Source organism: Esox lucius, chromosome 16 (genome assembly GCF_011004845.1).
Source record: "Esox lucius isolate fEsoLuc1 chromosome 16, fEsoLuc1.pri, whole genome shotgun sequence".
NCBI classification, from domain to species: Eukaryota; Metazoa; Chordata; class Actinopteri; order Esociformes; family Esocidae; genus Esox; species Esox lucius.
This window is the reverse complement of record NC_047584.1, coordinates 30326272-30353154: the sequence shown is the minus strand read 5'-3', so window position 1 is coordinate 30353154 and position 26883 is coordinate 30326272. Positions and strand designations below refer to the sequence as shown.

General features: G+C 43.7%; 1 protein-coding gene across 1 annotated transcript in view; it reads right to left on the bottom strand.

Moving 5' to 3' along the window:
- The window catches only part of LOC105023487 (STT3 oligosaccharyltransferase complex catalytic subunit B), a 49781-nt gene that overhangs the window by 9848 nt on the left and 13050 nt on the right, over nt 1–26883 (bottom strand). Inside the window, exons 2-8 of the mRNA XM_010892725.4 lie at nt 17455–17563; nt 16662–16949; nt 15266–15331; nt 12392–12491; nt 2872–2970; nt 2598–2744; nt 1380–1428 (exon numbers count right to left, since the gene is read on the bottom strand). Coding sequence (XP_010891027.4) covers nt 1380–1428; nt 2598–2744; nt 2872–2970; nt 12392–12491; nt 15266–15331; nt 16662–16949; nt 17455–17563 — 858 coding nt within the window. The remainder of the gene's footprint in view (nt 1–1379; nt 1429–2597; nt 2745–2871; nt 2971–12391; nt 12492–15265; nt 15332–16661; nt 16950–17454; nt 17564–26883) is intronic.

The following is a 26883-nucleotide window of genomic DNA, read 5'->3' as shown; positions in this document are numbered from 1 at the left end:
AGATAAGCGTTAGCCAGCCTTTGCTAGCAAAATGGCTGACTTTGTAGTTGATTTTGAGCCCGTCTTGGAAAGAAAATAAATGCCTGCCTTTGAGCTGACAAATGAGATGGATGATGGTAATCACATGATCAATGTTCAGATAACTAAGGAGGAGGAAGCATGTGGTCAGGTTTGGCGTGAGTTTGTAGCGTTAACAGATTGAGCGTTAACAGACGTTAAAGCAATTGAAGTAACACCCTGGTATTAGACAATTACTAGTTTGCTCCAGTCAGGCCCACAGAGATTATAGTGAATTAATAAAGAAGCAAGCACACATGCATTTAGTCCCTAACTAGTGGGACACCTCTACTTCCAGCCCTGGCTACAGCAGGCTAATAGTTATTGCACAACAACACAGCAGTCTGAAAATTTGGAGCAAAAACTTCACAAGGTTAAATTCTGGAATTATCAGCATCAGTAGACAATGTAAAAATGAACAACGTCACAGTCACTCTATGAGGAAATGACAAGCAAAGCATGTTAAAAGTGTAGACAAACAGGGACGGTAAAGGGTAAAAACAGGGGCGGTAAAGGGTAAAAACAGGGGCGGTAAAGGGTAAAACAGGGGCGGTAAAGGGTAAAACAGGGGCGGTAAAGGGTAAAACAGGGACGGTAAAACAGGGACGGTAAAACAGGGACGGTAAAGGGCAGTTCCACTGAATCGTTTGTGATTGGAAATGTCCAGGCCGGGGGTATTCAGGTTTTCCGTTTGACCTCATCTTTAATTGCACCCCCCCAGTGTCCTAAGTCTAAATAAGCCCCTTATTACAGGGCGGAAAAAAATGGAGTGGAACTGTCTTCGATGTCCAGAATGGACTTTGAGTTGTTTAGGTAGATTAGTCAGCCCGAAGTCTGAATGACCAAATTTGGTAAAAAAATTTTTTGCACTGATAAAATTGTTAACAAATGTTCCCATGTAATTTCCCCCGACCAAAGGGGCTCAGCCCATAGTGGGGCGGACTGCATTGTTACAGCCTGCTCTAGTAGACAGTAGATCAAATCCTGTTATATGGGTGGAGGCAGCACCTGCGTTGTCACCTGTCTGCTCCACGTGACCTTTGCCCTCTGTGTTTTTAAGACTCTACCTCGATGTGTTTTGATCATTACTAAGTATACTGCTGTGACACACTCTTTCCAGGGGCTCTGGGGCACGTTTTTGTCCTCTGTCCTCCCCAAATAGAAGAAAACGATAGCAACAATAAAGAGGATAAACTATTTGTCATCTGCATGCCTCATGTTTTCCACAGAAATGTTGACCAGGGTGGGCTCGATTCTAACGGCTGTTGAAAAACGCGCGTGTGTGTGTGTGTGTGTGCGTGCAGACTGTTTTGTGTACTCACCCTGTATCCCACAGTGAGTAGAATCGACCACTCCATGGAGCGATGTGCCCTGAAACACACACACACACACACACACACAGAATATAACACAGATGACGGAGTAAGCGTTAATATGCGTGTAGGTTGAGACTGTGTGTGTGTGTCTTCACTGAGTGCTCTGAAAGTTCTGTTGCTGACATTTGAAAGTCAGATTCAAGGACTTACAACAGCCTTTCAAAGCACTAATTGTGATTTTATATCTACATGTTGCAATAATATGTAAAGTGTTCAAGAGAAATAGGCAACGCCACATTAACACTAAGAATTATTTAAGGAATTGGCAACGTTAATTGGATTTCAAATTATAATGACATCCTATATACCTCACGCTATTGTGGACGTTGCCTGACTAAATAGATTTGCTCAGCCCCCCCCCCCCCAACATCATGAGTGAACACTTTTCCTTCCAGAACAGAATGAACTGCAGCTATAATTACAAAAAATACAATAACAATACATAAAAAGCAGTTGATGAATGAGAATTTCACTCAAGAAACGATGCCACGGTCCTGAAGATAACTGCACATGCTGTCACCGCGACAACGCAACAGACTAGCAGAACACCTGTCAACTGATGGGAAACAAGCCAATGTGCAATGATGGATAATCACATTGGACCAGACGGGAGCTTAGAAAATCGATCATATCAAGCACCAATAAATTATTTTCAATGTATCATAGTACTTTATCTGAGCACCAATTCAAAGTAGTTCACTCCAAGCACTCCATGTGACCCCAGCCAAGGCCTTCTGATGGTTTCCTTCAACACTCGAAAAACATTAAAAATTGTCTGGTTCAAACCGTGAATGCTGATTTACTTGAAGAACCACTCCAGTCAAATCCACCTGAAATCTCCCAGCTAAAAATTCCCACCTTTTAAAACAAATGGTTGGTTTGGAATACACAAACGAAAGCGATCATATTCTGAAACAGAAGCACTACATCTCCCCACCCAAAAACCTCCAGACTGTCCTGAAGCCCTGGCCAAGAAAAGATGGCTTCACTACATAATGTATCTTTGGGGTTTATGGTCTATCTTGAGTAAGCCACGGCTAAGGGCAGTGTCCAGGCACACAGTGCTGCGCCGTGCCTGAAACAAAAAGCTCTACACCCCCTCCTGCCTTCTAATGTGAGTATAGACCGGTATATAACAGGTATATAATAGTCGGAAAATATCACCTGTATATGTCAGGTAAATAACCGTCAGGAAGACTGCCCCAGCAGCCAGAGAGACCCCCAGGAAGAACAGAGTCTGGAACTCCTGTTTGGTCAGTCTGTCTTTCAGGTACTGCAGGAAGGCATAAGCCTGGAGGAGGGCAAACACACCTGTCGAGGAAACGAGATGAGATGGAGGGGTCAATGTGACCCGTAGCGGAAAAAGACCTAACTACATAGAGAGAGGGTGGGGCTAACATTGTACACTTAACTAGGTAGCGCTGTGATTGGTCCTTACCTGCGGCAGCCATGTGTTCACTGGTTCTGATTGGCTGGAAGCCCACAAAAGGGATCTGCATGGAGAGCACCAGACCAACGATGTAGAATGTGCTATAGGCTGGGGGGCAGACAAGAAGGAGTGGTGAGTAAAGTAACAAGTACAAATACGCATGCACGTTCAGCTCAGCTTGCATTTGTGACATAATTAGAGAAAAAAAAAAATCCATCCATAAACAGTATATAAAAAAATATATTATTCAGCCATAAATTGCTAGTTTCTTTTTAAATAGACATTTTAAGACATTCCTTTAATTATAAGACTTCAGACTCCAGGTAGATCATGGTTTTAAAACAGGTGTAAGGAAGAGTTTTAAAATGTCAAACGTTCTTTCTCCGATGCATGCTTTGGCCACATACGAATACAGCATTTATGATTAGACAGAATAATCAACATTTACAAGCGAGAGGTTCAATGGGCGGTTTAATAGGCTGATCCTATTCCAGGCTGTTAAGATTAAGGTCAAGATGAAATACTGTGAACCGCATAATGAAAACAACGATATGAGCGGCCTCACTGAGCCACCAAAGTTGTTTGATGTAACCCAGTTGAATCAAAGCAGATGAATAAAACATGCATTCCCATTCATAGAGCTGTTTTAAAGGGGAAATCTGTATATTTCAGGAATCAATAACATTCTGGAGGTAATCAGTGCATTTATGATTTAAGTGTGTGCGTGTCTGGGTTCGATTTGGTGTGTAATGCTATGAAAATGCTCCCTATGAAAATGCTAAATTGTTGAAAGTAGAAGAAGTTGTCTTCAGAAGCTGTTCCAGAGGAACGGCACTGTGAGAAAACAGCATTCAGATTCTCTCACATAGAGGAGGATGATATCTCTTATTCTGTCTACAGTCACAGATTCATCTCCATGGTATCAAAAGCAGTTACTGCTGAACAGCATTCACATTATTCTCTCATTTCTTGTTAATGGATAACTTCATAAAGCTAGCAGCGTCGCACCCTGCATCTCACTGCTGGCTGCCTTCAGAAACTGAAGAAGGCCCTGGAGGAAAGACCAGATGCTACTGGAAGTGGTTTGGGGGGGATTTTTGATATTGAAATGTGGTCGTCGGCCAAAAAAGTCTAGGATGTCTACAGGAATGGTAAGACATTGTGTCATTTCATTAGAGCATGGTTGGGTGTGTCATTTCAGTATGGCAAGGTTGGGTGTGGTATTTCATTAGGGCATGGTTGGGTGTGTCATTTCAGCATGGAAAGGTTGGGTGTGTCATTTCAGCATGGCATGGTTGGGTGTGTCATTTCATTAGAGCATGGTTGGGTGTGTCATTTCAGCATGGCAAGGTTGGGTGTGGTATTTCGTTAGGGCATGGTTGGGTGTGTCATTTCATTAGGGCATGGTTGGGTGTGTCATTTCATTAGGGCATGGTTGGGTGTGTCATTTCATTAGAGCATGGTTGGGTGTGTCATTTCATTAGAGCATGGTTGGGTGTGTCATTTCATTAGAGCATGGTTGGGTGTGTCATTTCAGCATGGCATGGTTGGGTGTGTCATTTCAGCATGGCATGGTTGGGTGTGTCATTTCAGCATGGCATGGTTGGGTGTGTCATTTCATTAGGGCAATGTTGGGTGTGTCATTTCATTAGGGCAAGGTTGGGTGTGTCATTTCATTAGGGCAAGGTTGGGTGTGTCATTTCATTAGGGCAAGGTTGGGTGTGTCATTTCATTAGGGCAAGGTTGGGTGTGTCATTTCATTAGGGCAAGGTTGGGTGTGTCATTTCATTAGGGCAAGGTTGGGTGTGTCATTTCATTAGGGCATGGCTGCGTGTGTCATTTCAGCATGGCAAGGTTGGGTGTGCCCACCCCCCCCCCCCCGAAAAACTGGGACTACAACTGAACTACTGATACAAAAAGGAACAAAATTTAAATACATCTTGATTAATTTGCTAGGACTTTAGTGCAACCCCTGAATGTGACAACTGCCCAGCACACACACACACTAAATTCAGCATTTCAATACATCATCATCAGCCGCAAAGTATGTGGCTGTGGCTATTTGCGTCTGTCATCCCATTTGAATCCATTACCTCTTAATGAGACATGCCTCATCCGCACACCTGTGGCAGTAATGGGCAAATCACTATCTACACCCCAACATCCCTCAATGTCATCCTCTCCTTCACCACTCCTCCCCACCGCTCTCTCTTTGCCGTCCTCCCTCCCTCGCCCATCACCTCCCCCTCCTTCTCGCTTTCATTTATTTAGTATCTCCTGCACATAACGGCATTATCAACCATCCTCCATCCACCCCACTGAGGAAAGGAGCTTCTGCGCATCACTATGGGCTGGCTGAGTGGACATCAAACTGCAGCCCATGGTTCTGATCATCTCTCTGGCCCGGACCGGCAGAGACTTCTGGACTGACAAGGACAGAAATACAAGGGACTGGGAGATTAAAGGCAAACTTAAAAAGGCCCCTGTGGGATTACGACATCTACAGGGTCATCTTCAGCCTATCGCCGTCTACACTCTACTGTCTGGAGGAGGAACATCTAGGTGGGGCGTCAGGCCACAAAGACAAGCCAAACTCATAACTGTGTCCACACGGGATCATGAAGGAGCAACTCCAGACTGTCCTGAAGCCCTTACAGGAGAAGCTGAAGAGCTTTACTAAAGTTAAACAAAGCTGTGAAAAAAAGCAGAGCATATTAACAGCCAAACCCAAACACAGAATGTCAGATTAACAAAGACTGAGATATTCCTAAAGTGCATTTTTTCTTTTAAAAAGCTTCAATCTCTACATCTTTCAGTACATTCAGGGGTATATCTAAAAATTCTAACCAAACAGGTTCTATTCTGTAGGACCCATCACTCAAATGACATTGAAACTACTACCCGGAATATCGTTTCTTGGTATTTGGCTTGATGAGATATATTTTGGGGGGGGGGGGGGGTCTTCAAATACACCCTGTGATTCTGGACCCAAACACGGCCCACTGGGGACTCTGTCTGACAATCTAACCAGTGTGACGCACAGAGGAAAACGGCAGCAGAACCCAGACAACCAAGAGAGACGCCCAAAGTATGTCAATGTTCTGGGCTCTGAGGGGTTCAGCTCCGGGATACAGAGCTGGGCGATCACCCGTGGTGGATTCTGGGAATCGCTAAAGAGTCAGTTGACAGGAAGGGGCAGCGGAGTGCATCGCCAAATAATGAAATCTGGTGCATATGGTTGCACAGTGGTATATATACAGGAGGGCGAGGTGACACCCTAAATCTGCAGAGAAGACCCGAGAGGATCAGAGTACAGTTGGACTACGGCAAGGTGGAGGCGTCCTTCCGCAACGCCAAGGATATGACAGTCATCTACACTCATATAGACAGATTCAGAGAGACTGTTCCCGTACTTTGATATTGGATATTCTGCTAATGCCAACAACCTCGATATAAAGACCTGCCAATCAAAAGTGCTACCGAGAGTGATGTAATCTGAAAGGCATGTGCTTGTGTTTACAATTAGTTTTAAGCATGAATTATTAATGAAATTCTCATTTCCTCAGAGTAAATCATGGTTGTTATTTTCGCAAGATGAGTGTACTGCATAAGGAAGATACTGTATTTTTCTCTGACAAACAGACTTAAAATGATCTGATGTAAAATAATGATAACTGGGATAAATAAGAGCTAGATAGTTTTTATGATGACTGGTTTAGACTGACTTTTAAGACTTGTCAAAAGTGTTTCAGAGCCTCCTGTGGTATCATAGAGCTGCAAAGCATTTTTATATATATTTTGCTGAATTCAAAATAAAGATAACTGATGGACACAGTCTTCAAAGTAATCCAGCCCTAATGGTTAAAAAAAAAAAAAGTGGCAATGATTTCCCACAACACACAGGGTAATAACGTATGTAAATACAGTAGAATTATGTTGGGACACATCCCTTTGATATTTACACAGAATTATGCACCATTCATTTTAAAACTCGGTTATATTCAATTAGGGTCCCTTTATAGCAAGACCAGATGGAGAAATTGAGCAATCATATTTCATGTTTAAAGACTTGCTATGAGCAAAGACAAGACGATTTAAAAAAGAAAATATTTTACCATATTAAACCTAGAGTTAAATTCACGTAAAATAACCGGCAGATGTAAATGAATCACTAATCACGTTAAATAATCATCTTTAGAAATTACTTGGTCAAAGCAATGAAATACTGTAAATACAGCTTTTGCACAGTATACAATGAAAGTGAATAAATAAAATTCAGATTTAAGGAAGTGTAATATCTGAAACATTTTATATACAAATCTTTGAACATACAGGAGTGAAAACATTTTAAAGTGGGAATTTTCTGGCGTTTTGCAGAGAAAATCCAAGCAGGTTAAGCATAACATGGCAACCCTGTTCACCCAAAGACAGACAGGCTGGAAATGTCAGTATTTTTTGGAAAGCACACATTGAATTGACCCTCCCAGTTGCACATAACAAGCTTTAATTTTCTGTCTCCTATTTTATTTGGTCCTGAATAGGAAATAATCACTTTGAATATTTTCCCTGGAAAACATATTTAATGACGGTGAACAAGCGTTCTTTTCATGACAGGATATTAAAATCTGCTGAAATGAAGAAATGTTGGGACGCGCATTCCAAAGCCACCGAACTGATGAAACGCCAGAGCTGTGAAGCAGGCGGATGTGGTCCTCAAAGGCTGTCATCCCCTGTCAGTCTGAATCAGTCAGCGCTTAATGAGACACACCTCATCCACACACCTGCTACGGTTACGGACAATTCACTATTAACCTCGCTCAATCTCATCTTCATTATCTGCATTTCGCTCCCTCTCCTCTGCCTCCATTTCCAGTTCCAGTTCACCTCCCTCACCTAGCCCCGTTTTCTGTTGTGGCGTGTGTTAGACAGCTGTCAGTGATGGACAGTGAAGGACAAGGAGGCTGATCGGGGAGACGGACAGACAGAGGCAGAGGGACATTAAGGGAAAGAGAAACAGACAGGGTGATTGAGAGAGGGAAAGAAAGGGGGGGGGGGGTGTGAGAGAGTGAGAGGTTTAGAGAGCGAGAGGGGACAGGCAGGCTCCATCAATCGTATCCCCGGGGGGTGGGGGGGGGGGGGGGGGGGGCGGCACATCTGCAGCCTCTCTGGGAGGTGGACGATTAAGGGGAAAGGAGGCACCTTGGCGAAGGACACACGGCACCATTTGGCCTAAATGGAACCCTGCACCGTTCACTGCGCACCCGACTTAAAGCTGCACCCGACACTGGAAGCAACGCCACTGGAGAACAGACAGGGGTGTGACTAATTATTCAGGGACAATGGCACCGAGCACCTGGTTCTGTGTCTGGGAAAGACTTCTGGGGGATGGCGACACATCCACTAAACATCCATCTAGGAGATGGCGACACATCCACTAAACATCCGTCTAGGAGATGGCGACACATCCACTAAACATCCGTCATAGTTGTTCCTAATATACAGTATCTCACAAAAGTGAGTACACCCCTCACATTTTTGCTAATATTTGATTATATCTTTTCATGTGACAACACTGAGGAAATTACACTTTGCAACAATGTAAAGTAGTGAGTGTACAGCTTGTATAACAGTGTACATTTGCTGTCCCCTCAAAATAACACAAAATAACAACACCCAGCCATTAATGTCTAAATCGCTGGCAACAAAAGTGAGTACACCCCTAAGTGAAAATGTACAAATTGGGCCCAATTAGCAATTTTCCTTCCCCGGTGTCATGTGACTCGTTAGTGTTACAAGGTCTCAGGTGTGAATGGGGAACAGGTGTGTTAAATTTGGTGTTCTCCCTCATACTGGTCACTGGAAGTTCAACATGGCACCTCATGGCAAAAAACTCTGAGGATCTGAAAAAAAGAATTGTTGCTTTACATAAAGATGGCCTACGCTATAAGAAGATTGCCAAGACCCTGAAACTGAGCTGCAGCACCGAGACCAAGACCATGCAGCAGGTTAACAAGACAGGTTCCACTCAGAACAGGCCTTGCCATGGTCGACCAAGGAAGTTGAGTGCACAAACTCAGCGTCTTATCCAGAGGTTGTCTTTGGGAAATAGATGTATGAGTGCTGCCAGCATTGCTGCAGAGGTTGAAGGGGTGGAGGGTTGGCCTGTCTGGGCTCAGAACATATGCCGCACACTGTATTAAATTGGTCTGCATGGCTGTCATCCCAGAAGGAAGCCTCTTCTAAAGATGATGCACAAGAAAGCTCTAAAACTGTTTGCTGAAGACAAGCAGACTAAGGACATGGATTACTGGAACCATGTCCTGTGGTCTGATGAGACCAAGAAAAACGAATTTGGTTTTATACTCCTCACCTGGTGTGTGCCGGCAACCAGGTGAGGAGTACAAAGAAAAGTGTGTCTTGCCTACAGTCAAGCATGGTGGTGGGAGGGTCATGGTCTGGGGCAGCATGAGTGCTGCTGGCACTGGGGAGCTACAGTTGATTGAGGGAACCATGAATGCCAACATGTACTGTGACACACTGAAGCAGGGCATGATCCCCTCCCTTCGGAGACTGGGCCGCAGGGCAGTATTCCAACATGATAACGACCCCAAACACACCTACAAGACGACCACTGCCTTGCTAAGAAGCTGAGGGAAAAGGTGTTGGACTGGCCAAGCATGTCTCCAGACCAAGGTTATAATCGTTAACGAAAACGAACGAAAAAACGAAAACTAGGTGGGAAAAAAACACTGTCGTTAACTGAAAAAAAACAAAAAACGAGGCATTACAAAAAACGATAACTAACAAAACTGTAATGTGTGGTTGACAAAACTAACTAAAATTATAGAGTAAATGTTCTTAGTTTTTGTCTTTGTCAATGTCTTTCCTTTTTTAACGCTATTTAAAACATGCAGAGTATTCACTCAGCTGTGTTTCCTTTCCCTGCTCTCCCTCCGTCTCTCTGTCGCTCGCACGCTCGCACGCACACGCACACGCACACGCACACACCCCCTCCCCTCACACCGCGTCTTCATGACGTTGAAGCAAGTTCGCGAAAGGTTGGTATCTCGTGAACACCTTTACACAATCACACATTAAAAAGTGGTATAAAAATATTTTTTATTCTGAATATAATTTTGTCAGTGTGTTAGTGTCTACCCGAGAAGCGATTGCGCCTTCTTTAAAAAGTTAACTAGTCGCAAGTTTGAGATAAAATGCACTTGGGTTGTTGATGTCAAAACCCTATAAGCTGTGATTCAAATATTAAATAATGTTATGTAATTTTTACTTTTACACTGAATGTTTGCTGCTTCAATCCAGATGAGTAGGCAGAATGTTATTGTATAAATTTAGAATAGGGTGTGAAAATTGTACAGCTGTGGTATTTGTATAGAGTGTGAATTCTGTTTAGAAGAAGAAGTGTAACGTTAGATTTTTGGTACGGCGTGTGGATTTTGTAAGAGGTAACGTTAAAGGAATTTCCATGGGGTGTGAATTGGGTAGGCCTCTAGGGTGTTAAATGTGAATATTTTGTGAAGGCGTGAACCATATTTAATATAATAAAGTTCTGTGTAACATTATTAACAAAGGAATTATTATAACTATCCCTTTCCGATACTTCTTTCAAAACATTAAAGCAAATCTACTAAATAGCGATCAGATGGCTAAAAACTTCATCTGCATTTTGATATATGCTCTTGGCAAAGGTCATAACAAAACTAGTGCTAGACATATAAATGTATGATGATTCATGGTTATCACAGGTTTTGAGTGCGAACATCTGTGAATCTGTGCCTTGCTTTGAATATACCTATCATAACACTTTGCCCCTAAACAACAAAGTTTTTGTTGAGTTATTATTACACAATACTTTTTCTGACCTGAACTTTTTCTTGCCCCTGACAAATAGCCCATATTACAAAAAAAGACAAAACTAACACTAAAACTAATAGAAACTAAACTAAAACTAAGCATTTTCAAAAAATAAAAACTAAACTAAACTAGCAAACCCACTTTAAAAACTAATTAAAACTAAACTGAATTTGAAAACAAAAAGTCAAAATGAAATAAAAATAAAAACTAATAAAAAATGCAAAACTATAATAACTTTGCTCCAGACCTAAACCCTATTGAGGATCTGTGGGGCATCCTCAAACGAAAGGTGGTGGAGCTCATGGTCTCTAACATCCACCAGCTCCATGATGTAGTCATGGAGAAGTGGTAGAGGACTCCAGTGGCAACCTGTGAACCACAGGTGAACTCCATGCCCAAAAGGGTTAAGGCAGTGCTGGAAAATGATGGTGGCCACACAAAATATTGACACTTTGGGCCCAATTTTGACATTTTCACTTAGGGGTGTACTTACTTTTGTTGCCAGTGGTTTAGACATTAATGGCTGTGTGTTGAGTTATTTTGAGGGGACAGCAAGTGTACACTGTTATACAAGCTGTACACTCACTACTTTACATTGTAGCAAAGTGTCATTTCTTCAGCGTTGTCACATGAAAGGATAAAATCTAATATTTACATAAATGTGAGGGGTGTACTCACTTTTGTGAAATAGTGTATGTTGGTCTGCTGCCCCTCACCCCCCTCCCTCCTTCACCTCCCTCCATCACCTCCCTCTCGCCCCTATCCTTTACCTTATCGCCCTACCTAATCTCACTCTCCTTCCTCCTCTACTCCTCCGTCTACCTGCTCCTCTACTCCATTCCATCTGCCTCCCATACCTGCCCCCCCTTCCTTGTCCTCTCCCCTTCCTTCTCCTCCTTTCCTCTCCTCCTCTCCTCTCCCTCCATGTACTAGTATATATCCCGTCACCCTCAACTCGCTCTCCATCACTTCAATCTCTCTGGTTTCCACTCCTCTCCCTCTCCCTCCCATTTCCTTCTCGCTTTACTGTCCATCTTCCCTCCTTCCCTGGGCATCTCATCTCAATCGGGCCGCTCTGAGGACACTTCATCCATTGCTAATGAAACCAGTACATTATTATTGTTAGCTGTTATGTGTTTTTAAGAAAAGGGGAGAGAATCCCAACTGCATTTGGTTCAGCCCGGAGCCTCCGTGCGTGAAATGCTCCACCATACTCACCTCCTACAGTAAGAATAATCTACCATTAAAGACAATCTTCTCTAAGCTCCAGGGTAATCACGGTCTCTTTCACACACCCACAGACACACACACACACACACAGACGGCCAGAGGTGTATTTATTATATATTTCCGGGCCAGTTGTGGCATACAGTCAGTGCCTAAGTATTTTCACAGTGACTCAGGGTTTGCTGTAGTGCCTCAGAACTCAAGGACATTGGATTTGAAATGAAACAATGACTAAGGGGTTCAAGTTCAGACTGTCAGCACTAATCAGAGAGCACTGTGGAGAGCAGGGCTGGTGTGTGTGGCATGTTGAGCAGCAGGCAACTGTGTAGGTCCAGTGGACTTCTGTGCATAAGCCAATGTTTGCACGCGGGGGCGTGGGTGTGTGTGCATGCGAGCGTTCGTGTCCGAGTGTGTGTGTGCGCGGACTCACCAATGTAAACTCGTCTGCTGTAGCGCTGCATAAGCAGCAACACAAACACGTGGAGAGGGATCAGGTTGATGATGAAGACATAGCCTCCCCACGCAGAAACCTGGGACGGACACACACACACACACACACACACGTTAGAGATAACTGGCACACCTGGAGCATATACACACACACACTCAGGTACAGTATGAGAACATTTGTGACTGGTGCTGCTTCATTGGCTGTCCCCCAACAACTGATCAGCAGGGTAACTATTGACCCCCTGTCTGTGGCACAGGCTAACTATTGACCCCCTGTCTGTGGCACAGGCTAACTATTGACCCCCTGTCTGTGGCACAGGGTAACTATTGACCCCCTGTCTGTGGCACAGGGTAACTATTGACCCCCTGTCTGTGGCACAGGGTAACTATTGACCCCCTGTCTGTGGCACAGGGTAACTATTGACCCCCTGTCTGTAGCACAGGGTAACTATTGACCCCCTGTCTGTAGCACAGGGTAACTATTGACCCCCTGTCTGTGGCACAGGGTAACTATTGACCCCCTGTCTGTGGCACAGGGTAACTATTGACCCCCTGTCTGTGGCACAGGGTAACTATTGACCCCCTGTCTGTAGCACAGGGTAACTATTGACCCCCTGTCTGTAGCACAGGGTAACTATTGACCCCCTGTCTGTGGCACAGGGTAACTATTGACCCCCTGTCTGTGGCACAGGGTAACTATTGACCCCCTGTCTGTGGCACAGGGTAACTATTGACCCCCTGTCTGTGGCACAGGGTAACTATTGACCCCCTGTCTGTGGCACAGGGTAACTATTGACCCCCTGTCTGTGGCACAGGGTTACAGTTGACCCCCTGTCTGTAGCAGAGGGTTACTATTGACCCCCTGTCTGTAGCACAGTGTACCTACTGATCCCCTGTCTGTAGCACAGTGTACCTACTGATCCCCTGTCTGTAGCACAGTGTACCTACTGATCCCCTGTCTGTAGCACAGTGTACCTACTGATCCCCTGTCTGTAGCACAGTGTACCTACTGATCCCCTGTCTGTAGCACAGTGTACCTACTGATCCCCTGTCTGTAGCACAGTGTACCTACTGATCCCCTGTCTGTAGCACAGGGTAACTACTGACCACCTGTCTGTACTATTGAGTTCCCATGTGTGAACCAAACAGAAATCCCTCAAGAGGTGGAATAAAACAATTTTAACACAAGGGTCTGTTCAGAATGTTGTTCAGAATTACTGTTCAGAATAACTCATTTGCAGGTTGGAAATATTTTATATAAAGACAAAATAACTTCAATGCTGTGAGGTGAGACAGAAAATCTGCCATGCACTGGGGAAATTGAGCAAGAAGTGTTCCTTCCCCCACATGAGAATATAGCACACGTTGCCAGGTAGTCCACCAAGCAATGCTACTTTTCTAGCCTACTTTTCAGCTTACGCCAAAATGCCCAGCTAATGTAACTACAGCTGGATGAATGAAAGATTATCATTAATTAATAGACATGTACGAAATCCCTGATCAAGCAAAACCCCTGGTTTGGAATGACTGTGGTTTCGTGGATAAGAACAACAACCCCATAGCTTGTGGTGAGGCGGTCTAGAAGCAGAAGAATATTGGCGCGGGGAACCTGTTTACTAGTAGGTTTAGCTACACCTCTGTAATGCACAAGCATACGGCACGTTGTGTTTAAATGGTTCAAAGACGCATGTCCCCAAATCCAATCGATGCAGGAGACTGAAGTTCGGAATGATAGATGCATTATGTCTGGAGGCATTAGTAAATGGAATGGGCCGTTTGTGGGTAATGGGTTGTCTTTTGGAACTACATCTATGTGAGTGGGTTAGGTTGGGGCCGAACTACCAGTCAAATACTGACCCTCTGTCTGTACTTAAATTACGGAGACACCATCTCCCACTTGACAACATACAAGCCAGTGAGCTGAAAAGGGATCCTTTCAACGGTCCCACCAGAGACACAGTGGCCGACTTTACCAGGTACCATCCGAAACTGTTCCAATACAAGCCAGTAGAACTTATCAACACAGATTTCAATCTGTTCCATTAAAATGTTGCAGCACGCACAGATTTCTATCGGTTTCATTAGAAGGCTGCATTACTTCCAGCCTTCAAAACAGACCTCTGTGTGGTCAGATAAACTATGCCCCCGTCCTCGTCTCATACAGACGGGCAGGCAGACATGTCGAGCATTCTGTGCCCTTTTTTTTTTACATAATATGATTTTCATGTCCCCTGAGGACATCCTGATGCTTTTAAGCATGGCTCACAGTAATTACTGTTAGGTCTGGTTATGAAAACACTGCAGAGTTTATAATTGTGCTTTCCCCATGGGGATAAGGCGTGACATTAAAAACACAGCATGATTTCTGCAAGCAATTGTCTGGGGCTGGTGCCTGACCATCTGCCCTGAAAAGAAAATGGAGAAAAGGCTTTGAGTGTGTGTGTGTGTGTTATACATTTATATATTTATTTATTTTCCAGGCATGTCACAGGACGGAGCAGAAAACCCTGCGCCCTAATGATGACGGGGGTAACCGTTTCCACTCTACATATTGCTGTAATGAGATGAGGGTCGATCATCTGAACAGGAAAACAAGGACACCATTGTTCCGTGACCCCAGAAGTCGTGTGGAGGAGAATTATTTAACTGCTGCTTAAAGTGGCTTCACTCCACCACAGGGAACACGCGTGTGCGCACACACACACCAGCTTTGTGTTCCCACTCCTGGGTGAATGTGACTATGCGTCCGGGAGAGAGGTGACCATTCAGGTAGTTAGCCCACATATGTGTATATATGTTTGTGGGCGTGTCTATACGTGTGTGCGTGTCTGTATGTGAATGTGTGTCCACTCACCATGTAGAAATAAGACAGACAGCAGCCGATCGCCCAGAACACGGAGCCCGTCTTCACTGACTTCACCTGGCCAATCAGAGATGGGGACAACAAGAGTTAGTGACACGCTATAGAAATCAAACTTCCTTCAAACACATCGACACACAACAGACAGTGAAACTGGTCACGGAAACAAACAGTACACGTGTTCTAAACAGCATCCTCCTTCCTATATAGGGGACTGTTTTCAACCAGAACAGTGTGGATACTGGTCTCTGATGAAAGAGGGGGCCTATATAGGGTGACATTTTAGCTGCACAACAGTTTAAAAAAACGAAATAACTCCCCTCAGCCGTTTAAATACACACTCGCTCTTCCAACAGAATGGAGTGTAACAGCTGCTAATTCAACAGGCTATCTTCAATTATTCAGTCCTTTTCCTTAACGACCTGCTAGGCCGCTTAACCACACAGCGTTAGTTCAGTTCATAGAGATCTGTAGCATTTGTGGGCATAGGCAGGAGTCAGTATGTGTACACACTCCTGGGCTTACACATAAAGCTGACAATATTTTTACCGATGGGCCCTTCCTCCATAAATCGTCTGGCATGCTGAATATTGACATTACTCAAAGGCCAGACTCTGTAGCAATGACAGCGAGGGGCACGTCCACGAAAGAGAGACGGTTCGTCAGGCTAGAGGATTGGACGGATGAGAACTAATGTTCCAGGCGAGCGAGATTTAAATAAGGTCAACATGGATGGATGGATGGATCAAGGGTATGTGGTGTGTTGACACGTTTACAACAGACTGCTCCAGTTAGGATTAATGAGGAGAGAGCTGGCTTTTTTTGTTTGTTTGTTTGTTTGTTTAACTCCAGCTCTCCTCAGGGCATTGGACTGCATAAGGCAAAGTAGATGGTTGGGGAATCACCAGCTCAAAGCAGCCATCACATCCAGGTTAATTTACACTTAATTTACACTGTAAATTAGTACTGGAGCCTATTAGTTATGTAAACAGAATTATTATTTTTACTAACAAACACCATATCAGAATATCTAACCCCCCCCCCCCCCCCTTTATGTTTATGTTTCCTAATTAAGTCCCGGAGAAATGTTATTTTCCCCTCCGCCCCTTGTGGTTCCTGACTAGAGAAGCATCTGCTACTGACAGTGACCTGTTCTCTAATGGCAATGCCTTTGATTATGACTGGCTGTCATGACGACCTTAATTAGTTTCATGACTACGTTAATCGGTTGCTGCTCAACCAGACGAGCCGGGGAAAGACTGAAACACTCGTAGAAGCAATGGGCTTTTGTGCGCGTTAGTGTTTGTCTGGGTTTGTGTGTGCGCATTAGTGTGTGTGTGTGTGTGTGTGTGTGTGTGTGTGTGTGTGTGTGTGTGTAAACAATACTAACCCATAAATAATAGGTGAACTGTAGGGCGAAAATGGCAATGCCCTCATTGTCAAAGGAGCCTGCCACGGAGCGAGAGATGTAACCGGGGACGATGGCGATAAAGCACGCTGCCAGGAGCCCCGCCCCCTGGTTCCAGAGCTCACGTGTCAGCAGGAAGGTGGAGATGGAGGTGAGGCCGCTGAAGACAGGAGCCAGGAACACACACACATCTCTGATGTGCACAGTGACATGGAGCAGGTTTAGGACATAGTGGATGAGACCCGCAGTCACCATTAGACCTGGATACACCTAGAGACAGAAGATCAAACTATGAGGTCATATCCATCACAACTAACACCATTAAACCTGGACAGACCTAGAGACAGAAGATCCAACTATGAGGTCATATCCATCACAACTAACACCATTAGACCTGGACACACCCACAGACACTGATAACCGACTGACAAAACAAAACAGACAAAGACAGGGAACGAAAGAGTAAGGAGACAGGAAGAGACATTTTCACAGAAGACATTAGGCGACATTAGACAGAGTTAGGAATTGTAAAGCTTGAATAAAAATATAAAAAGACACACAAAAGGAAAGATGATATTAGGAGACAGACAGAAACCATTAGACCGGAGTGAACATTACAAGATATCAGACAGGAGAAGACAGACTTGAGGAGACAAGGAGAAACTAGAAGACAAGGAGAAAGGAGGAGAAAACGGGAGAACACAAGGAGAAAAAAAAGGAGGCGACACAAGGAGAAAGGAGCCCAATACATCTCCCTCCTGGTCCGATCTCTCACCGTTCCCCCCACTATTCTACCCAGTGGGTACCAGGCCCGGTCATCAAACCAGTTGAGGAACTCGTAGAAGCCATTGATGGTCAGGTGGTGTGTGGATCGGTAGTTGAACCTGAAAACACAGAGAGAGACCAGGGCAAACATGTCAAGAAGAACAGAAGTATGGAAGACAAGAAGTTGCACTATAAACAAAGGGGCTGAGAATGGGAGATATGCACCTTTCACTAAAATTCCAGAAGCATCTGCGCTTCTAAAGAAATGCATTTTTTACAAGCTCCTCATTCAGTTGCTGCCCCCCCCCTTATCTTACATCTGCAATCTGCTGCTATGTCTGTCCTTCCCCGCTTCTTTAAATATATTTGACGACTATGGTAATGAGGACATAGCCTAAATCTCTTCCTCAAATTCCTGGAAAGCAGAAATGAAAAAGCCTGCGTCGATCGTGTAGGCTGTCTGTTTTTACTTTGTAGATGGTAGTAGAAGAATCAAGGGCGCTGTCAGAAAACATTTCATTGGGGCCAGACGAACTGCACTTCAACCCATCTACCCATATTTGTCACATCATCTCTACTCTGTCATATTGTAGTCTAGGGGCAGTGAAAAGCAACAACGACAAAAGAAACAAGTCAGGGCAAATCCATTTCCTCTCTTCTCCTGCCCTCGCCTAAAAATTCCTTCATTTTTTATATATTAATTCAAATGTAGTTATCCATTCTCAGACATTGTGCTGACTAAAACACAAAATTGCCTTGGACTGACAAGTGTAGTGAATTTTAACTCAGTAGATAAGTACATGATTCACACAGGAAAACCAAACATGTGATGGAGATCAAGTATATGATTTTCTATGAAGTACTCATGTATTTCTTCCCTTTCAGTAGAAAAGCATAGATGATCAGACAATGTGTGTCACTAAATTTAAATGAGTGTGGTAGAACCAGAAGGTTTTCATATTACAGATCCATTGAAATCAGTATGGGACAACCAGAAGGTATTCATATTAAAGAACCATTCAAATCAGTAAGGCAGAAACAAAAGGTATTCACATAACAGAACCATTGAAATCAGTATGGGACAACCAGAAGGTATTCACATAACAGAACAACTCCAATCAGTATTTTAGAACCCATTCTCCATATGTAAATTTTCCTAACCGTAAACCTAATCTTACCTAACCCGCTAAAATGAAAATATATTTTGTCCTAGTGGCACTTGGAAATCACTACCCTCAGAGCTAGACATCAGAATTCAGACAAATCAATTACTTCAACCATTATTATATCTCCTGAAACAACTGGCTAATGAAAGGAGGATATTATCTTCTGTTATTTACGGCTGGACCCACTCCGAGGACCGATGCCAGGGCATAACGGGTATGGATGGGAACAGCCTGGGACCCTATGATACAAAACCATTCCAACACGACTGCGATTAATTATGATATACTCGGAATTGCATTCAATATGGCTTTACAGCACAAAACGTATGCTGGGTAATGTTTCCTAAAGTTATCATAGTGACAACTAATGTGGTTTATTGCAGCTCAATTTCCAAACAAACCTTTGGCCCAGAGTCTACGCCAAATTATCAAAGAGCCGACATAGTCAACTGTTAATGAGCGGAGGTTACAGTGGCACTGGAGAAAACAGAACATGCGTGTCTGTCTACCGCCACTCGCTAGCTTGAATTTGCCGTGGCTAGCATAGATTTTGACGTCACAAACTAGCACTTGAGGTTAAAACTCAAACTGCCCAAAACACAACCCGCATTTGAACAAAAATATTTAAATAGCCCACACACAAAAATTCTGGAGATTTTTGGATAAAAAGTACCTTGCGCTGGGAATGAAACTTCTAACGCTCCACAGATCAGAGTGCTCATTGTTGAAGCTATTGCTGGGCGTGGTTGTAAATAGTACAGCTAATGAACTTAATTTCATAAATATTTCAAAAGCACAGTGTTTTGGTGATAACAAAATAAATTATGTTTGTTATCAGCACATCGACCACACACACACACACACACACACACACACACACACACACACACACACACACACACACACACACACACACACACACACACACACACACACACACACACACACACACACACACACACACACACACACACACACACACACACACACACACACACACACACACACACACACACACACACACACACACACAATTGAAAAACAGGTTTTTGGAGCAGCCTGGCCAGTTATACAGGGTGAACATGTGACCGGAGTGGCTCCGCAATAACCTAACCCCCTACACGCAACAGCCGTTTCCAAGGGCAGACACCTCAGGATACAGAGAATTAGCTGGCAACGTGGTGGACAGACCTGGCAACCCACAGTTCTAAGAGCTATGTATATGTCTGTGTGTACAGTCAGGCTGCACACAAGCACCCGCCGCCAATTGATTCACCAGCACCAGATGTTACCCCTCTATTTTGGAGTGCGCCTTTCCCTCCCACACATCCGCCCAGGGACAGGCTAGACACAGTAGCAAACCCTTCAAAACAATGACTTTCAGTTCCTTCTTCTCTAGTAAGCAGTGAAAGGGGTTGCGTTCCATTACAATCTCTCCCTCCATCGTTCCTATCGCTCCCAAAATCCCCTGTCATTGTAACAAAAACTGAATTTCACACCTCATGAAGATAGAGAAAAGGCCTTTCCTCCTACTCTGAAATGTTCCATTGATCTGCAGCCAGCTAGAAAGACTGTTAGCAAAGAGAAAGGAGGACAGGGTTTTAGGGGGTTGAGGAAGAGCAGGGGTGTAGGTAGGAGTGGCACGGACGGAGTGGACTGGTGAGGGGGGGGGGGGGGTGTAAGGGGAGGCATGCATGAGAGGAGAGGTGGGGGTCAGTGGAGCTGTTGAATAAACATCACTAGACTGCATAACTTAGAGAAAGCCAACTCAAGCTGCTGTATAGCCATGGGAGCTGCCAGCAAAATGATCAAAGAAAGGAGGGTACACCGATGAGTGATGGAAACAGACACCAGCGTTTCCCCCTCATTGTAACAACAGCGGCGCATTGCTACAGCGCCTTCAAAATTGTGATGCGCCACCACAGAAAAACATAATATACCGATATAAAGAAGGTTGCAATCGTCTAAGCGACCACCCAAGGTAAGAAGCAAGCTAGCTAACTAACTCTCACAACTCGATAGCAACAACAGATTAGCGTTATGCAGGCAACATTAGAGATTCCACACCAACAATAAGAGCTCCGGGCTTTGTATTTTGCCTTCAAAATAAGTTAAATACATTTTGTAAAAACAATGAGACTCCCGATTTTCATACTTTGCCTTCAAAATAAAAGTCTGCAGTGTGTATATATAATGTGTATCGGGTAAATACAAAATAAAGTAAAATATATTACTTTATGTAATATACTTTACATTAGGTAAAAAAAACATTATAAAGTGGAGCACTCTGAGAAATGGTTAGTACTTAATGTAGATAGGCTTTTTTTTTTATATTCAATAGGTTATTTCTATATTCCTGTTGCTAATTTGCTTATACTCATTAGCATTGGAGAGGGATTGTGTTACAAATCCCCCGCCCACTAATGTACAATGGATACTTTTTGCGGCAGATGTGTGCTGGGGCAAAAACAGAAACGTGCACCTCTTGGGCTCCGCTGGACCAGGATTGGGAAACACTGACTAGTTGCCTCATCCCACTACACCAGAACCAATTTGACATGTAGGGCCCGATAATTACCGCGTTGCAGATATTGCAGACAGAATGTTTCTCGGCAAGCTCTGACTGGCCCGCCTGAACCTTATTGCTTTGCTGAATTATTTCTTAAACATTTACTATATACCCATTCTTAACAATACGCATAAAAAAAGCAGTCCATGCACTAGGATGTACATACTAAGTAAAATAATATCAGGGCCCACCTTGGTTACTGTCAAGGCTAGGCTAAGGCTATGGGACTAACAAGGAAATGTTCTGCACCGTTTCGTTGTGGTATAGTAAGGTTTGTAGACTAAATCTAGTCTAACTGGATGGCCCTGAGCAGTGAACAGGAAGAGAGAAACCCAAAAGGACAAACTATGAAGGACAAACCCAAAAGACAGTCAAATGGTGCCAGACAGTGGTGAAAATAGCCGACAGATCCGTCCACGTCAGTCACCAGTGGATCAGCGCGGGCTACGCTAGTATCACCGCGGGCTACGCTAGTATCACCGCGGGCTACGCTAGTATCACCGCGGGCTACGCTAGTATCACCGCGGGCTACGCTAGTATCACCGCGGGCTACGCTAGTATTACCGCGGGCTACGCTAGTATCACCGCGGGCTACGCTAGTATCACCGCGGGCTACGCTAGTATTATGATGGGCAGTATACTGTAACTGTGTGGGGCTGAATAATCTCTTCCTATGGGTGGTCAGAACAGCCTGGTGTTACAGTACAGCATACTGGTCTCTGGCTCAGATCACTGCTGCAATAATGATGATAATTTAATGAGTTTTCCAGCCTCCTCCATACACTCGCCTCACACACTCCTCATATCGACTTCCCTTCCTCATAGTGTCTCCACGAATGGTGTGTCGTGGCACGAGCACAGCTGCTCCGTTATTACTGAGCTGTTCACTGTGGCGGCCATCTTGTTGAGCAGGGCACCCAGGGTATTTATGACAACCCTGCTGTCACCTAATCCTACCGTGGACATAAAAGTACGCTTATTTTGCTACTGCGCACGGTTCTTAAAGGCCTCTCTTTCTCTAAAGAATGGAGTCGGGAGTCTGACTGGGTTTGAGCTCAGTCACTGGATGATGAAGCCATTTCCCGTCATCCGGCCCAACAAGGCAATAAAACATGGCACGAATTACATTATTGGCAGTGTTTACGGCTGCTAGAAAGACACTATTTCTCTGTCAGGAGAGGTTCGCCTTTGTTCAAACCAGGCCTTATTTTCATACTTTTTTTTCACTACACTTTTGGTTTACACCCCTAAAAAAAAATTCTAATATTTTGTTTCGTTGCAGAGAGAAAACGTGTGGTCACGTTTTGCCAAGACATCGCTTGCCACTGACAATGTCATTTCTAAATGTGCCTAATTAATGTTAAACGCTACACAACACACCAAACCAACAAATAATACATCAGAATCCAACTCTGCACTCAAGGAACCCCCCCCCCCCCCCCCCACACACACACACACACACACACACACACACACACACACACACACAGACATCCCACTGTGCTAGAAAATCATGTCTGAATGATGTTTACAACAACAACAAAATTATGCACATGAATTGATTAAACATTAGGGGGGGATTAAAAATGGAGTGCAAGGACATGAAAATGGGAGTGTGATACAATATAATTAGCCTGTGCCCCAGATTCCTCTGAGGGCTTTTAGGTGCTATGGAGAACCCTTGGCAGAGAGTTCTACCCACAGTCCTCTGCGTAGGGTTCCACAATGTCCCATGTGCCGCTTTCAATCCATTGATGGTCGCCCCTCCCAGGACATTGAGTAATGGCCTTTACGTTGTGGTCATTAAGCAAGAACGAAGAAGAAACAGGTATCAAGAAAGAAACAGAAACCTATTTTGAGCATACGCGTCACTGCACAACCGAACAGTGTTTGTGGTGACTACCAGCATCACGGAATACACATAACTCCCTGCTTAGAATTTGGAGGTGTGCAGGAAAGGTCCTCAGAGAGCCACGGTTACCCAAAAGCCCCTTCTCTGTGGAGCCTGGCAGAGTCATTGACGTACAGCGGATATAAAAAGTCTACACACCCCTGTTAAAATGGCAGGTTCTTGTGATCATGTCAGAACTTATTCCACCTTTAATGTGACCTATAAAGTGAACAATTCAATTGAAAAACAAACTGAAATCTTTAAGGGGGAAAAATGTTTTCATCCCATTTTTAATCTTTATATGTTTTCTTATTGTATTTTTTTATTATGATGTTTTCATTTGTTTTGATGTTGTCATGTTATTGTACTTTCATATATTTTTATTTGTAAAGCACACTGAATTGCTTCGATGTATGAATTGTGCTATATATATATATATAAACTTGCTTGCTTGCTTTATCTTTGTCTCATTCTTTTACATCACAAAAACCTGGCATTTGTAGGGGTGTGTAGACTTTTTATATCCACTGCATGTCTCCGGAGAAGTGTAAATTAAACTTAATATGCTGGTTTAATCTTGTTGCACGCATAAACAATCACATTAATAAATCAGTGTGATTTTACTCATTGTTTGGACTAAACCCTTATTTGTGGGCTTGTTGTTCAAAGTTAAAAAGCTGCGCTGATTTGAGCAGTCCATGATTATACCAGCCACCACGGATTATTGGAATGCATCGTAGTCTGGGATTATCTCCGGACTCTGCAGAACATGACGACTGACAACACCCATCTCCTTTCTGATGTCCTCTAAGAGGGTGACCGTTAGCCTTCATCCTCAGAACTCAAGCCCATCCTGTGGAAGAGGTCACTAGTAACCTTAAGCTTCTGCTCAAAACGGCAGCCTATTCTTAAGTGCTCACTCTTCCCACATGCCTTGGTCCATAAACACATCCGCCCACCTCTGTGTTCCAAATTACATCCTGACATGAGTGCCCTACGTTGGACCAGAAACCACAGGGATGCAGTCCCTTTTGGAGGACACAGTCTCCCGTCTGTCTGCAGCAGACTGGACCAGAAACAATGCCACACCACTCAGTCGCTCAGAGTGTTTTGTTGTGGTGCTTTTTTCCATGATTTCTTTCGCCGACATGTTAAACATGTTAATATATGGTAACGAAGCTCTGAGCCAACATGGAATTCCATTGAATGGAGGGAGCGGGTGAGAGCGAGTTGGAGCAGAGAGAAAGATGCATTTAAAATGCCTGGCGAGTGGATTGGCTAATTAAGCTAAGACAGGACATTACATTACAGAGAAAAGCTTCTCAGCAGCCTTTTAGGGTAGATAATCAATACCATAAAAAACACCTTTAATCTGTTCATCTGAGATGAGGAGACCCCTTTCTCCCAAGGCATCCGTACATGGTTGGTTCTCCTGTGAAAAGGCAAACATCAAAGGAGGAGACGAGGGTTCTCAGAAAAACTCTGGGTCGTTCTAATTGGTAGGGCGGGTTCTCAGAAAAACTATGGGTCGTTCTAATTGGTAGGGCGGGTTCTCAGAAAAACTCTGGGTTGTTCTAATTGGTAGGGCGGGTTCTCAGAAAAACTATGGGTCGTTCTAAGTGGTAGGGTGGGTATCCATTGGCCAGTGAATGGTAAGCAGTACTGCACTGAGCAGTCAATCTAGCCTGGTATTAGATCTGGCTGTTCTTATCAGAGGCCAGTCTAGCCTGGTATCAGATCTGTTTGTTGTTATCAGAGACACAAGTCTAGCCTTGTACCAACGACCTTCAATTTTCAGACTTCACACATTCATACAGGACTTTTCTTACATAAAATGCATTTAATAAGTACTAAACAGGCATAAAAGATGAAGAGATTCTGTACAGATTCCAGTTATAGTCTACAAAAAATGCAATTAAAAAAAAAAATGTTTTTAAGTTTGAGATCAGTGCATATGAATACGTATCAGTTAATACAATTAAAAATGTAAAAAACAGCAGATATACATCAGTTTGGAATTTCGTGCTTTTATTTTATTTTTTATTTAGGGGGAGGGGGGGCTGGGTTCCCCAGACATCCATTGCAATCGACCGATTACTATGTTTCCTTAATATTTTTTTGGGCATAACAATTAGAAGGAAGTGTTGGTCGATTACTTTGCCACTGCCCTGGAGAATCATCGCTATCTAAATAAATGTAGACTGATCGGGGCATCACTGTTCCTTTCGTCTCCCTCCTGCTGTCTGGAACAAGGACCCCAAAACACCACAAGAGATCCCTGGTCATCTACAAACATCTACAGAACTCCTACTCCCAGAAAGTCCAGGTATGTCACATATAGAACATTAATACGTCCAACACTGGTTTTAAGATACACTGATCAATGTTGTTATTAAGTACCACTTGATTACCAGTCCTGACTCCGGATGCTGTATGTTATCTAGCAAATTGGAATGTGTGTTTTCTTGCTAGTGCCGTTTCCATGGCTGCATGCGTAACATTAGCCGTTCTGACAAAATGTGCCGTAACCACAGTACAAAGGCCTTGTTTTTACATACTGAGACAGTCAAGTCTGGACACACATACCCATTCAAGTGTGTCCAAACTTTCGACTGGTACAGTACAAAGTCGACGAGTGTGGACCACCTTTCATTCAAAACCGAAAGCAGAATGAAAACTCAGTAAGAGCTGGGTCAAGGAATCATGGAGAGAGACCAGAAAGCCTCACCACACCTGAATGTCTTGAAGAATGAAAGGTAAGATAATGTCTGCACACCGCGCCTGCTTGGCAGAGGAAGGACCGACAGTAACTAAATATATTTACAATGACTGATCAACCGACCACTGAAGACAGGAGACGAGTCACTTCCACTACACTCGTGAGGCTCAAAACACACAAACTGGCTCATTTCCGGCACAGCCGCCGGTCTCACCCACTACCATGACACGCACATGATATCGGTGTCCGTTCCAAGTGGGCTCATGGGACCAGGGCCCATGCCAGGCTACAAAGCTCACCGCCTAGACTCAGGACAGCCTAAATGCACTCACAATAATCCATGATTTACCCTGAACACTTCAACTGTTGGGGTCCGGCTTTGGCGTCAAATGAAATGTAAAGTGCGATTTTAAAGCAGCCCCTGCAAAGGTTTCCGTCGTGCAGGCTGGGCTGACAACATCCCCTGAACCCATCAATGAGGAACGGGTTACAACAGAGACACATGCCCTCAGCTCATAGGACCCTTCGGGCACAGAAATGGACCAGGAGATTCAAGTAAAATAAACATAGGTTAAAACACTATTCAGAATATATAGCATGTATTTGTGTGTGAACATTCCTATTTGTGATTATAAGTAATTTCAAGCTTCAAATTCATTATTATAAATGCTTTGGATAAGAATAACTGACATCTCAAAAGGTATCTTGAAATCTGAAGGGAGAGAAGCGGAGACTACAGACAGCTAAAGCTGGAAAGGAGTAAAGTAAGGTAGATTAGGAAGATGATGGTACATCCATAATATTCAATTTATATACACACAAACACAGAGGCTTGCAGGCAAACACGCACATGAGAAATCATGGCAGCGCCTTGATTTTCCTTTCAATTACGCAACATGGTACATTTTGAGTCCCAATTTATCATTGGCAAATTAGACAAATAAAAGTAAACAAAGCTTATTTTTTTCCCCCGGCTAATTATCAAATTACGAAGAACAAATGTGTAATATTGAACGATTCATATTAATCTGTTTGCTGACATGTGAAAAGATTAATCTCCCACAGAGGGAAGAAAGGATGAATGCTAATTTTCT